The following is a 16,247-nucleotide window of genomic DNA, read 5'->3' as shown; positions in this document are numbered from 1 at the left end:
GTTTTTGTTTTTGCCATCCATGTTTGTGATTAATTCTCACTAAACTGTATTGACCAGACTTTTGATAGAATGCGTTTGGCCAAGGTGTTCACAACATTGCCATCCGGAAGTATAACGGACCAACACACAAACTCTGTGTAACCATTAACTTTTATAGTCTGGTTGATACAGTTTAGTGAGAACAACTTACAAACACGGATGGCAAAAACAAAAACAAAGGCCTGAGTGACGTCATCTGCATACTATCTATAAACGTTCAAGGCAGATAGTATGCGCTTGATTAAGAAGCGCACAATATTGCCATCCAGAAGTATAATGGATTAACACACAAAACTGTGTGTAACCTTGAACGTTTATAGTCTGGTTCATACAGTTTAGTGATAATTACTCATAAACGCGGATGGCAAAAAAACAATAACAAAGACCTGAGTGACGTCAAATTCGTTCTATCTATATATAGTATGCGCTTGGCTAAGAAGCTTATAACATTGCCATCCGGAAGTATAAAGGACCAACACACAAAACTATGTGTAACCATGAACGTTTATAGTCAGGTTAATACTGTTCAGTGAGCATTACTCATAAACGCGGATGGCAAACAACAATAAGAAAGACCGAGTGACGTCAACTTCGTTCTATCTATAGATAGTATGCAGATGACGTCACTCAGGCCTTTGTTATTGTTTTTGCCATCCGCGTTTGTGAGTTGTTCTCACTAAACTGTATTAACCAGCTATAAACGTTCATGGCTACACAGAGTTTGTGTGTTGGTCCGTTATACTTCCGGATGGCAATGTTGTGAACTCCTTGGCCAAGCGCATTCTATCTATAGCCTGATACTGAAATCCAAAAGGACTGGCAGTTTGACGTCATTATTTGTTTTTTTGCATCGCCTAGTGAGCTGTCGTTAGTAGAGCTCATGGAAACAAGCTATTTCATTGGATGAACTATTGAATGAAACTCACGATTTTTTTTCTTTTGTGGCAAAAGACTGGCATTTTGACGTCATTTTTTTGGTCAGTATCAGGCCATAACTTTACGAAGGAACGATTGAACTCGGTACCTTTCGGGTAGGAAGCAAAGACCGTACCACTGAACCACGCTGCCCCTTCTGGAGTCTTACCTTTCCGTCTTTGATCCGTTCAGCAAATCCAAACCCCATGATTTTCCAGCCCCCTCTCCTGGTGAGTACTACACACTGGGGACACACATTACAGTGAATGAGTCTCTCTTGGTTGTGGAGATAGGACAAAGCCTCGGTGATCTGTGCAATGAAAGGCAAAAATAGATGAATGTGTGTACTCTTTATAATAATAGGGTTGAGAGTCATAATGGTACCGATCTTTTTTCATGTTTTCGTTCAACCAAGTCATCAATCACATGATTTGTTGCTGTCCAACGATTTTATATTTCCTAATAAATGTAAACACGCTGCTTTGTTTATTAAAGTTGTATACATATCCATGTGTCGAGCTGAAAAATAAATCGTGATGTTAGAGATTTCCGAAACTGTGAACACTTTTCACTATGTAGGTCATGTTGAGCACATTTTGTAATGTGACCAATGACCTCGAGCACATGGAAAGGTAATATTATAGATCATCCCCATTGTTCCATACATCCAATGTTAATTTTTATGTCAACGAACACAGAATGAGAGTGATCTATATTCATGTTTTCGCCCAATCAAGACATCGATCAAATGATTTGTTGCTGTCCAACGATTGATATTTCTTAATAAATGTAAACACGCTGCTTTGTTTATGAAAGTTGTAAACATACCCATATTGTCAAGCTGAACAAAATAAATTACCAATCGTGATGTTAGAGATTTCAGAAACTGTGAACACTTATCACTATATAGGTCATTTTGAGCACATTTTGTATTGTGACCAATGACCTCGAGCACATGGAAAGGTAATATTATAGATCATCCCCATTGTTCCATACATCCAATGCTTATTTTTATGTCAACAAACACAGAATTACTGGCACATCTAAAAAATTATAAAACTATTTTTCATAGATTGATATACGAGTAACTTGAAAATCTTATCTAAATAAAGGGTAATTCTATCACTGTCTAACTCAAATGATTATTTATAAGATCTGCTAGGGCAAAATCATCATCATCATTGCCTTTTTCACAATGGGTCAGGGTATAGGCCACAGACAAACAGTTTCCATTCTTCTCTATCCCGAACTAACTTATTTATCTCATTCCATGTCTTACCACTTCTCTGCATATCAGCTTCTTTAATTCTTCTCCATGTTCCTCGTGGCCTTCCCCTTGATCTCCTGCCCTGAGGGTTCCAGTCCAATACTTTCTTTGTTATTTACTTTATCATTTACTTTATTACTGGAGCGTATCATGTATAAAGTATTTGATTAACTTAAAATAGCATTATTCTGTAAAACAGAGAAGATGAATTGGCATGTTGGATTTTATATGCAAATGGAACATGTTTAATGTATTCGTTTAGGTTTAAGCGGCTTAATTTCAAGTTTGTAAAACATTTCCTAATGGATTTTAATTAATTTATATTTCAACTCAATATGGATGAACTCATTTAATCTTATATGTCCAATCAGAAGAAAAAGCTTTCAACAAAATTATGATTAATAACTCACTCAATCCTAGAGACTTTTGGTACATTTCAAAAATGGAGAAAAAAAATGTATTAAAATGAGCATATACATAAATAGTTTTATTGAACAACCATTAACATGTAAAAAAAAAACAACTTTGATACTACGCTTGTAATTTGTCTCATATAAATTATGTAATAAAATAGGCATGGGATAAAAGTGACCCGGTAAACTGCGGATATAGTCGGTGTTAGGGTTGAGTGAGTTAAGGTCTTGGTTGATGACATTATATTGTATCTGCCCAATGTGTAGTTGAATTAATTGATTTGTCGACAAACTTTTGTTCCCTCCACTCGTCTGCTTAACATTGATTTAACATTGTATTCAATGGGAGCGATCTATATTCATGTTTCCGTCCAACCAGGTCATCAATCACATGATTTGTTGCAGTCCAACAATTGGACATTTCTTAATAAATGTAAACACGCTGCTTTCTTTACAAAACAATTATAAACGTACCAACGTGTCAAGCTGAATCAAATGACCAATCGTAATGTAAGATGTTTAAAAAGCTGTGAACACTTTTCACTAAGTGGGTCACTTTGAGCACATTTTGCAATGTGACCAATTACCTCGACCACATGTAAAGTTAATATAGATCGTGCCCATTCGACAGCTTAGTGTATTGCATATAAATCAATGCTTTTCCTTTTGTATTTAGACTTGATTGAACCAATGTTGTTTAAATGTATTGCATGGCTAAATTAGAGTTATATCGATTTATATGCCTTTCACAACGATTTATTTCTTCCCCCAGCAAGCCATATGGAACGCTCTTTTATTTCATATATTATATTATCACACTCCTGTTGGCGTACGTTGTCTACAAAAACTCTTAGAAAATCCGTCACATCCTATCACCAGGTATTCATCAATATCTGAGTCGAGTGAGCCCATTCATTACACCACAACATTACACATTTTTGAGCTTATTGTTCTCACATACAAAATAAATGCGGTACATAATAGAAAAGTAAGATTTAGAGTACAAATTGTTTTTAAAACAAAAAAGACAGTACTCCAATTCGCTTAAAGAATCCAATTTTGGTGTTGATAATGAAATCATTCATAATAATAAGATGATGATGAATGATGATGTTGAATAACCCTTTCTTTGTTACATACAATTGACTTCAACAGTCATGACGTCACTTCCCTCGTAATGACGCATAGTAACTTAGTAACTGGCTCTAGACTATCGGAACAATGGCGGACGCCCTTATGAAATATTTCTCCGACGAGCATAAATGTGTATCCAGAGGAGAAAAACATTATAAATATGATCATGTTTTGACTTTTATACATTCTGATTACATGACATATGGAAAGTTCTAGCCAGCATGAAGAATAAAAAGTACCAATTTTCGTTGTTTAAAACCACGCTGCTCGCCGTTGCTGGGCGACGTGACATCATACTGTTGAATCTAATTAGCAACACGTTTCATATAAGTAGGTGACTTTCAAAACGTACTAAATCCCATTTTAATCATTTAAAAAATCGCATTTTTTAAATTATTAATTTGTTAACTTAAATTATAATAGGTAAATACTTGTCTTGTGTACATAGAACAATACCACTTGTCTTGTTTACATAGAACAATACCCTGAGTGTTTGGAAACTCTAAATGTTCTATGGTGATTCTATGGAATCCAAAAGATAGCTTGAGATTGTTACCTCACAGCTAACCTTTAACTTCCTTGATTTGATTTGTTGTTTCAGATGCATAGTGAAAATATGTTAGTATTTTATCATCATCATCATCATCATCATCATCATCATCATCATCATCATCATCATGTTGTACAAGTGAGCAAATTGGGGGTTAATAATCTTGCTCAAGGAAAAAAACGAAAGTGCCTGGAGCGGAGCTCGATCCCGGGTCATCCGGATCACAGTGCAATGTCTTAACCACTCGGCCACTTCGCCCCCATTATTATTATTATTATATATTATTATTATTTATTATTATTATTATTTATTATTATTATTATTATATTATTATTATTATTATTATTATTAATATTATTATTATTATTATTATTATTATTATTATTATTATTATTATTATTATTATTATATTATTATTATTATTATTATTATTATTATTATTATTATTATTATTATTATTATTATTTTTCATGACTATTATTAATATGCTATTATTATTATTATTATTATTATTATTATTATTATTATTATTATTTTATATATTATTATTATTATTATTATTATTATTATTATTATTATTATTATTATATATTATCATTATTATTTATTATTATTATTATTATATTATTATTATTATTATTATTATTATTATCATGATATTATTATATTATTATTATTATATTATTATTATAATTATTATTATTATTATTATTATTATTATTATTATATTATTATTATTATTATTATTATTATTATTATTATTATTATTATTATTATTATTATTATTATTATTATTATTATTATTATTTATTATTATTATTATTATTATTATTATATTATTATTATTATTATTATTATTAATTATTATTATTATTATTATACTCGTATAACAACAACAATCCTATCATCCCTCATGTTCTATTACGATGTGACTCAGGACTTTTTCAAATTCAGTTAATCTTATTATTATACTGAGCTCTATATTTCCACAATGTCTAAACAGTCGTGCTCAATGTATTATTGCTGATACTACTAATTAATGATAAATTCACGCGTTTCCGCGCGACAACGTGATTTGCTGTCAGTTTGGCATGTCACGAAGGAACACGGGTTTAATCCATCAAACGTTATGTAAATTAGTATTCACGCAACCTGTCAAAAGAAAATTACTAATGATATATCTTGCTTTAATTCTATAAAACACATCATCAAAAAAATCATAATTTTCTTATGGAGACAAAAATTAATACAGTTTATAATATGTTGGGGTTTTTTTCTAGAGCTTTCATATAGTTCAATATCCACTAAACGAGCTCAAAGCGCTTTACAGGGGGTCCCTCTCCAACAGCAACGCTTAACATGTAGGACGGGACATGACGCCTGTTAGGCGATATTACAGAGACAACGCTGGTAACGGCCAGGTACTCATTTTACACCTCAGTGCGGTGAGAGAAAGTGAGTAAAGAGACTTTTTACAAGGGCTCAATAGCTATGCGCCGAGTGAGGCTCGAACCCAGGACCTTCTGTTGTGCACTAGACTACATATCTCAGTGTATTGACATGAATTAGGAAATGGAACCATTCAGAGAGTTTTCTTTGTTTACCTTCAGAAGAATCATGTTTAATGTGCGGCTATGTGGTCTTGTGGTATGCCACACGCTTTCCGATGGAAAGGTCCTGGGATCCAGCCTCGCTCAGTTCATAGTTGAGTCCTTGTAAAAAGATCTTTACTCACATTGTCACATCGTACTCGGGTGTAAAATGAATACCTGGCCGTTAACAGCGTTGTTTCAGTCAGAAAAAAATGTAATATCGTCTAACAGGCGTCCTGTCCCGTCCTACTTATTAAATGTTGCTGTTGGTCAGGGACCCCATGTAAGGACCTTTTGGGCACGTTAAGATATGCAGACACACCTTTGATCAGCACAACATGGTCAATCATTTTGAAGAATTACGAGAGATCAAAAACTATGTTAAAGAGGATATATATATTTCTGTGATCTACGTCATTAAAAATATGACAGTTGACCTTTAACTTCGTTGATCTGATGTTTTAGGTGCAAAGTGAAAATATGCTAGTATTTTATAATATAATAATAATAATAATAATAATAAATAATAATAATAATAATAATAATAATAATAATAATAATAATAATATATTATTATATTATTATTATTATTATTATTATTATTATTATTATTATTATTATTATTATTATTATTATTATTATTATTATTATTATTATTATTATTATTATTATTATTATTATATTATTATTATTATTATTTATTATTATTATTATTATTATTATATTATTATTATCATTATTATTATCATTATTATCATTATTATTATTATTATTATTATTATTATTATCATCATTATCTTCATCATAATCATTATTATTAATATTATTATTATTATTATTATTATTATTATTATTATTATTATTATTATTATTATTATTATTATTATTATTATTAATATTATTATTATTATCATTATTGTCATTATTATCAGTATCATTATTATACTCCTCTCATCTCCCATTCGTCTTAATTTAGTTTCTCATTCATGAAGTTTTGTTGACAAAGGTGAACCTGTATAACACCCACGTCATCCATCTGAATCTGTCTTCGTTAATTAAATCCAAGCTTCTATTCCTTTTGACTATTATTGTTATCAAAAATTTGTAAAAAAAAAAAAAAAAAAAAAGGAAGTAACCAAACTGACCTGCACAATTCCGTGCTTGATCTCCAGTTCGATGAATGAATGGTCCTAGAGAATTGGAAAAATAGTTGGTTTAAAATTAATTAATTTTTTTTTCCTTAATTAGAATGGCATCAAACTTATTTTGGATTCTCTTTATAAAAGAATATAACCAAATCCATGATGCAGTTCTATGAGATTTTGAGTTTTTAAAAAATTAAAATGAGATTTATATAGCGCAATGTCCACTAAATGTGCTCAAAGCTCTTTACAAGGGATCCCTGGTCAACAGCAACATTTAACATGTAGGGTGGGACATTACGCCTGTTATGCGATATTACAATTTTTCGGACAAAGACAACCCTGTTAACGGCCAGGTACTCATTTTACACCTGAGTACGGTGAGAGAATGTGAGTAAAGAGCCTTTTCCAAGGACTCAACTATGTGCCGAGCGAGAGGCTCGAACCCAGGACCTTCCGATCCGAAAGCGAGTGTCATCCACTAAACCATATAGCCGCAGTCCTCTGGAGGAACACGATTGTTTGGTATTGGTGTGGCTATGTGGTCTTGTGGTATGATACTCGCTTTCAGATCGGAAGGTCCTGAGTTCGAGCCTCAAATAGTTGAGTCATTGGAAACGACTCTTTACTAACATTCTCTCACCGTACTCAGGTGTAAAATGAGTACCTGGCCGTTAATAGCGTTGTCTCTGTCCGAAAAAAATATATAATATCGCCTGACAGGTGTCTTGTCCCGTCCTACATGTTAAGTATCGCTGTTAGTCAGGGACCCCTTGTAAAGCTCTCTGAGCTCGTTTAGTGGATATTGCTCTATATAAAAGCTCAATTTAACAATCTAACAATTTAACAATTTAACAATAAATTAGAATGATATCAATCTCATTTTTGGGCTCTCTTTATAAAGAGTGTAACCAAATCCATGATGCAGTCCTCTGGGAGGAACACGATTTTTATGTATGGTATTCTTGTTTTTGTTTTTTGTTTGTCATCAAAAGGAGTATATTATCCAGATCTATCTGACCCAGGTACCCAATCACTGACTGTTATTTCATCCTCTCTCTCTCTCTCTCTCTCTCTCTCTCTCTCTCTCTCTCTCTCTCTCTATCCCCCCTCTCTCTCCCCCCCTCTCTCTCTCTCTCTCTCTCTCTCTCTCTATCTCTCTCTCTGTCGATCTCTCACCTTATCTATCAATCTAACAATTTATTTAAATTAATCTATCTATATATCTATCTATCTATCTATCTATCTATCTATCTATCTATCTATCTCTCTCTCTATCTATCTATCACTGCTGGATCTTGCGGAGGTTGGGGGGGGGGGGAGTTGGAAGAAAATGTAATCACAGCCGGGATCGATCTCGGTCCCTTTGCTTGTGAAGCAAGTGCTCTACCAACTGGGCTATAGATAGAATGCGCTTGGCCAAGGAGTTCACAACATTGCCATCCGGAAGTATAACGGACCAACACACAAACTCTGTGTAACCATGAACTTTTATAGTCTGGTTAATACAGTTTAGTGAGAACAACTCACAAACGCGGATGGCAAAAACAATAACAAAGGCCTGAGTGACGTCATCTGCATACTATCTATTGAGCCTCACCTTAATATCGATAGGGATGTTAGCAGGCAGTCTTTCGTGGTTCCCGAGTACGTTCGCCAAGCTTGCGTACACGGGCTCTGTGGCAAATGCCAGGCTATCACTGAGGAAGAGAAAATTAAAAATATTGAATCAATACATTAGTAAAAATACAGCGTTTTAAAAGGTATATATAGATAGTTCGAAGATGACGTCACTCATGTCTTTGTTATTGTTTTTTGCCATCCGCGTTTGTGAGTTGTTCTCACTAAACTGTATTAACCAGACTATAAAAGTTCATGGTTACACATAGTTTTGTGTGTTGGACCGTTATACTTCCGGATGGCAATGTTATGAGCTTCTTAGCCAAGCGCAAACTATCTATAGCCTGATACTGAAATCCAAAAGGACTGGCAGTTTGACGTCATTATTTGGTTTTTGCACGGCCTAGTGAGTTGTCGTTAGTAGAGCTCATGGAAACAAGTCATCTCATTGGTTGAACTATTGAATTCAACTCACGGTTTGTTTTCTTTTGTGGCAAAAGACTGGAAATTTGACGTCATTTTTTTGGTCAGTATCAGCGTAGCCTTCCTAAAGTTATGGCCTGATACTGACCAAAAAATGTCGTCCATGCTTTGCACCACACCTTCACATGCGCTCGGACAAACAAAGTGGTTATTTATAATCAAAAGCGTGAATTCAATCCACCTCTCTCTGACAGTTGTTATTGTTTTAATACCGCCAAATGGGTGACTAGTTTTCTTGTTCATATTATAAAAGTTTAAGTTTACACAAAGGTTGACTGTGTTGGTTCTATTTATCAAGCAGAAGAACAGCGGGTATTGTACTAAAACACATATCACCAATAGTAAAACCTGTGTAGTTTGCTGTGTCTACCAATCATTGCCCTTGTTTACATTATTACGACTGTCCGACAGGCGTGGTTATCTAGGTGTCTATAGATAGTATGCGCTTGGCTAAGAAGCTCATAACATTGCCATCCGGAAGTATAACGGACCAACACACAAAACTGTATGTGTCCATGAACGTTTATAGTCGGGTTAATACAGTTTAGTGAGCATTACAAATAAACGCGGATGGCAAAAAACAATAACAAAGACCTGAGTGACGTCATCTTCGAACTATCTATAGATAGAATGCGCTTGGCCAAGGAGTTCACAACATTGCCATCCGGAAGTATAACGGACCAACACACAAACTCTGTGTAACCATGAACTTTGATAGTCTGGTTAATACAGTTTAGTGAGAACAACTCACAAACGCGGATGGCAAAAACAATAACAAAGGCCCGAGTGACGTCATCTGCATACTATCTATACGTCAAATAAGTTGACGCTCTCGATTAAATTCAAAGTAACCATAACTCTCCTTCTCCCTCTTTTCCTCCTCCTCCTCGTTCTCTTCCTCTTCCTCCTCCTCCTCCACATCATCATCATCATTATTATCATCATCATCATCATCATCATCATCATCATCATTATCAACATCATCATAATCATAGTCATCATCATCATCGCCATCATCATCATTATCATTATCATCATCATCATCATCATAATCATCATCATCAGATTCATCATCAGATTCATCATCATCATCATCATCATCATCATCATCATCATCAGATTCATCATCATCATCATCATCATCATCATCATCATCATCATCATCATCATCATCATTACAATCAACATAACCTTGATAGAACTTATCACCACCTTCATTTTCATTTCATTTTGATTTTATTTTCCATTTTCATCTCAACCACTTTCACCATTCCCAACACCCTTTCCCCCGCCCCTCTTTTACATAGTTTAATGTGTTTATGACGGTTCGTCTGAAAAACACGGTGATTTTTGGACCATTAATCATTAATGCATGGCACTTTGTTTACAAACCCAATGCTTCTCTGGATAATTGGCCAATCAAAAATTACATCACACTGATTATATTTTATCTCTCTCTCTCTCTCTCTCTCTCTCTCTCTCTCTCTCTCTCTCTCTATCTATCTATCTCTATCTATCTATCTATTTATCTCTCTCTCTCTCTTTCTCTCTAAACTCTTTTCTCTCTCTCTCTCTCTCTCTCTTCCCCCCCCCTCTCTCTCTCTCTCTCTCTCTCTCTCTCTCTCTCTTTCTCTCTCTTTCTATCTTTCTGTTTTTCATTTTCTTCTTCCTTTTTTTTCTTTTTTTTTTTTTTTGAGGAACCGAATTTTGTGTTAAGACCAATTTCCATACAAAGATAATGAGCAGATTTTATTGTTCAGTAAAAAATATTACAAATTTATGACGTATTTCTTCAGAAACATTAAACGTTTTTCCCAATATGTACTTATTTGCAGTTCTGATAAACGTAATTGGTAAGGGTTCATTTTCTGTAATGTAAAACGAACTTTTATATAGCGCAATATCCACTAAACGTGCTCAAATAGCTTTACAAAAGGTCCCCGACCAACAGTGACATGTACATGCAGAACGAGACATGACGCCTGTTAGGCGTTATCACAATTTTTTCCGACGGAGACAACGCTGTTAACGACCATGTACTCATTTTACGTGGAGTACGTGGAGAGAATGTGAGTAAACAGTCTTATCCAAGGACTCAACTATACGCATTGCGAGGCTCGAACTCAGGACCTTCCGATCCTAAAGCGAATGTTATACCACAAGACCGCATCGCCGCGTAATGGAAATATTCTCAAACCAACACAAAATTGTGTCCATTACGACGGTGTTTTAATCAAGGCCTTAATTGCGTTCGCCTACCCGACCTTCAAATAAGTACACGTCGATATTAACCAATCAGTGTCTAGACAGCAGAGAGAACAATTCAAAAGAATAAAATCGTCTGGAGAAATCAGCCTGCTTCTACGACACAAAGTAGTTAATCAATATTATAACACATCTTCTGTAGTCTCGAATAGGAATAAATGAGTCAAGCTAAAAATGCAATAATGGCCGCTTGTGACGTAATCGCATTGTTGTCTCAAACAAATTAAATAGAAGGTCAAGGTAAGCAGTTGTTGTTTATCGAGAAATTAATGACTTCTGACCTTCACCTTTTTAAAGTGATTGTTAGGACACTACAACAAACGGAAGTTGTAATGAATTAATGACTTCTGACCTTCATCTTTTAAAATGAGTGTCCGGTCACTACAACAAACGGAAGTTGTATTGAATTAATGACTTCTGACCTTCACCTTTTAAAATTATTTTCCATGCTCCGCACAGAACTGAACTTGTTTTGATATGGGTCACCATAACTTTTTACGTCACTTAAAAAATAAAAACAAAGGAGAATAATACGCAATCACGTGATTTGTTGTTGTTTTGTTGACAATTTGAATTAAACAATGATCTACTTCTTATTCCGTCTTACTTGAAAATTATAATGATAAAATGTCTTTATTCTTCTCAAAATAGTGGCAATTTGTATTTGGTTACACATTTATAACAATACAATATTAAAGAGAACATACATAACATAAAACATCTTGACAAATAATCACTCACACATGCACACGAGTAACATCGTAGCAATCGTCACCATCATCATCATCGACATCATCATCATCATCATCATTATCATCAGAACAACCTTCCTACATCCTAACATTTCCGTTACAATCCTTAACTTCCACCATTCCCCAACAACACCATCACCATCCTCATCATACTCCATATTATAGATAGTTCGAAGATGACGTCACTCAGGTCTTTGTTATTGTTTTTTGCCATCCGCGTTCATGAGTAATGCTCACTGAACTGTATTAACCCGACTATAAACGTTCATGGATACACACAGTTTTGTGTGTTGGTCCGGTATACTTCCGGATGGCAATGTTGTGAGCTTCTTAGCCAAGCGCACACTATCTATATTATTTTTCCTGTAACAAGCAATAAGAGGGAAAGCTTGTGCTTTGATATCCCTCATAAGAAAGACAAAGGTCGTGTTCTCAGATTGTGTCCTCTTATATTTACTTTTCTCATTTTTCATAATAATTAGTGACTATAACTTTAGTGACTTTATACCAAGTGTACATAACAGTCACAAAGGCAGCCCAACAACAAGCATAATATACACTAAGATAAATAAAGACACCAAGCGCCTCGATGACACACATGAAATGAGATGAGAAAAGGATTTTAGAACACCCGTGATTCATCGCAGCAGATCGTCATCAGCGAAAAGAATTCACTCAACAAATCAGAGAAGCTGCCAAAGCGTCCCAGTCCGAAGATTAGGAGGCGATCGGCAATGAATCAAGTAAGTCAAGTGACTCGAATATGATTCGATAGGAAATTGTACTTCGGGAATGTTATAATATACGATTCTTACACTCTTGCTTTTTGGAATACCGGACGTGTTCCCAACCAATGCACGAGCTTGCGAGTGTGCGTTGGGATCGAAGTTCGAATTCCAAAACGCAAGGGTGTAAGAAATCATTTATTCTACCCCTCAATCGATTCCTATTTCGTCATCGTTGAATAAAAGTCATGTTCAAAAACACTTAAATACTATCTACTTTTTAAAAAACCTGAATTTGAGTGAAATTTACGCTTCATAATCTGACTTTACAAATTATTATTAATGCGGATGGCAATAAAACAATAAAAAAGACCCGAGTGACGTCAACTTCATTCTTTCTATAACGCAAAAATGTCAAATCCTTTTTTTTTTGTTTTGTTGACCCTTTAAAATAAACTAAAATTAAAATCTACTTCTAATATCGACTTAACTTAAAATTATATTAACTTTTCTCATATATTACTGACTTTAAAGATGACTTTATAGGAAATTGTACATAATATGGAGTTATATGATACAGATTTTGGCCAATATTGTATATTTGTGACCTCCTTAGATTGGCATGTTAAATTAAAAACAAGAGATGAAGTGAGTGGGAAAGTGCCAGAAGACAATAGAGAATACAAATTTTTGCGGAGGTGATGGGGGTTTGAACCCGCGACCTTTCTGGTACGACAACTCCGCCTGGCCGAGGAGAGGGTAACTCTACCGTATGAGCTATCCACGATTCCTAACTATAAAAAAAATTAAATTAAATAAACTTTCAAATTCAACTGGGACAACGCCAAAATAAATTACGATTTATGCCAAAATTAGCCTTTTTCTACTGATGACGTGATAGCTCAGCTACGAAAGGGCAAACACTGTTAAAACTTGTATCAATGAAAACTTTAATAAATTTTGCACCTATGTTAAAAATCGTTTGATGAAATCTTACATAACTTTGGAGTTATTTAAACCTAAATGTGTCAATTATTCCAAAAAAAAAAATCCCAAAATCCACTGCTGTAGATAGTCCTCAAAATATTTCGGACTTTGTATTTAAGTCGCAGATCACGAATTTTTTGTTACATATTGTATCATAGCAAACAGGATCGATAGATGTACGAGGTACCCTTTTGATAGGATAATAAGTAATAATAATATATTCACCTTTGAACAAGTACAGAGTGCATTAACTCTTTTTTCATGCCGTTCGAATGTATAGTAACCTCAACTTATAACTATATATGAGGTTATGGAAGGAGGCGTGGTAGTAGTTAGTAAGATTCGACATTTAAAAAATAATCAATATACAGTGTTTTTGAAACGTGGTAAAAAAGAATAACGATACGTATTGAATTGTAAGCATCAATTTATTAGACGAAGACAGATGCTGTGGACGTTTCGGGTTTCTCCTTTATTAACAAAACGCGATGAATGAAGCACTTGAGGACGAATGATATTCGTCCTAAGTATTTCATTCATCGTGTTTTCATTCGTCCTAAGTGTTTCATTCATCGTGTTTTGTTGATAAAGGGGAAACTCGAAACGTCCGCAGCACCTGTCTTCGTCTATTAAACTGATGGTTACAATTCGATACTTATCGTTATTTTTTGTGGATGAAAAGTAAATTTAACTACGTTTAAACGATAACTGAATTTTGATTATTTTTTCAATGTCGAATCTTACTAACTACAACACAGCATAACTACGTGTTGCTGTTGGTCGGCGACCCCTTGTAAAGCGCTTTGAGCCCATTTAGTGGATATTGCACTATATAAAAGCTCATGTTTTGGGGTTTTTAAAAAAAATAAAACACAGCTTAACGTTGATGAGAAGCCAAGCCACCGGACCAATGAACCAACGATACCACAATGATAATATGGTTTCAATGAATTTCACTTTCGCCATTAAATTGGTAACAGCTTCATTTAAACTGGAACTTTTATAAAACTTGAGATTTTATATAGAACAATATCCACTTAAAATGCTCAAAGCGCTTTACAATGGGTCCCTAGCCAACAGCAACACTTAACATGTAGAACGAGACATGACGCCTGTAAGGCAATATTGCAATTTTTTTTCCGGACAGAGACAGAAACCTTTTACGGCAAGGTACTCATTTTACACATTAGTACGGTGAGAGAATGTGAATAAAGAGCCATTTCCAAGGACTCAACTATGCGCCGAGCGAGCGAGGCTCGAACCCAGGACCTTCCGATCCGAAAGCGAATATGTCATACCACTAGACCACATAGCAGCACATAGCTTATCGTTGATGACAAGCCAATACACCGTGCCAATGAACCAACGATACCACAATGAAACGGTTTCAAAGAATTTCACTTTCGCCATGAAATGGGCAACAGCTTCACTCGAGCCTTTGCCATTACTTTGCCAGGGTTCAAACGTGAGTAGCAATGAATGATAGGCCTTTGCTCACGAATCTTTTGACCGGATCGGATTACGCGTGTATAATTTGTTGTAAGAATAGGCCGATTACGAAGATAATGCAATCATTAAATAACTAAGTATAATTGATCGGGGGGGGGGGGTGAGGGAGGGTGGTCCCTTTAGCTCAGTTGGTAGAGCAGTCGCTTCACACGCAAGGGGGTCGTGATCGATCCCGTGTGCAGTCGAGATTTATTTTTTCTGACCCCCCCCCCCCCCTCCTGTCTACCCAGCAGTGAGTGGGAAGCTGGATCTGTTGGATCTGGCGGATAGTGTTACTTTGCGATCGACTTTCATCCTATCCAAAGGGTAACAAGGAATTGTTATTGTCAACTTTAACGCTATAGAAACCGGGATAAACTCTGGCTCAATGGGCCTAATGGCTCTGAAGGAATTAATTTAAAATCTAAAATACAATTGATCGCGGTATTCGGGGCCAATATAACTGTGTAGTGGTTACTCATTTAAACTTGTGCTATTTCATTTATAGCCCAAAAATTGACTTATAGTGCTCAAAGCGTTATACAAAGGACCCATGACCAACGGCAACGCATAACATGTAGAACGAGACATGACGACTTGTAGGAATTTTTTTTTTTTAAACTGTCGACAGAGACAACAGTCGTGATGTCACTTCCCTCGTAATGACGCATAGTAACTGGTTCTAAACTATCGGAACAATGGTGTACGCCATTATCTCCAACACCACCCTTTTTAAAAATTTCTCGCGAGAAGAAATTTTAAAATGTACCGATTTTCTTTGTTTAGAACCAAGCTGCTGGTTGCTGGCCGGACGTGACATCAGACTATTGAATCCTATTTGCCTCTTAATTTGTCACTTGTTTCCGACGCGAACA

At 34.9% G+C, this 16,247-nt stretch overlaps 1 protein-coding gene across 4 annotated transcripts in view; it reads right to left on the bottom strand.

Annotated features, from left to right (window-relative positions):
* Positions 1-16,247, bottom strand: part of LOC144962679 (SCY1-like protein 2) — a 296,146-nt gene that overhangs the window by 49,296 nt on the left and 230,603 nt on the right. For all 4 annotated transcript variants that reach the window (XM_078895814.1, XM_078895815.1, XM_078895813.1 and 1 more), the window contains 3 exons: positions 8,653-8,752; positions 7,056-7,100; positions 1,124-1,264 (listed from right to left, as the gene is read on the bottom strand). In XM_078895814.1, coding sequence (XP_078751940.1) covers positions 1,124-1,264; positions 7,056-7,100; positions 8,653-8,752 — 286 coding nt within the window. The remainder of the gene's footprint in view (positions 1-1,123; positions 1,265-7,055; positions 7,101-8,652; positions 8,753-16,247) is intronic.

This window comes from Berghia stephanieae, chromosome 1, assembly GCF_034508935.2.
Source record: "Berghia stephanieae isolate SIO BIC M18660-M18661 chromosome 1, UCSD_Bste_1.3, whole genome shotgun sequence".
Taxonomy (NCBI): Eukaryota; Metazoa; Mollusca; class Gastropoda; order Nudibranchia; family Aeolidiidae; genus Berghia; species Berghia stephanieae.
Note: the sequence above shows the minus strand (reverse complement) of the source record. Positions and strands in the feature narration are given on the sequence as shown.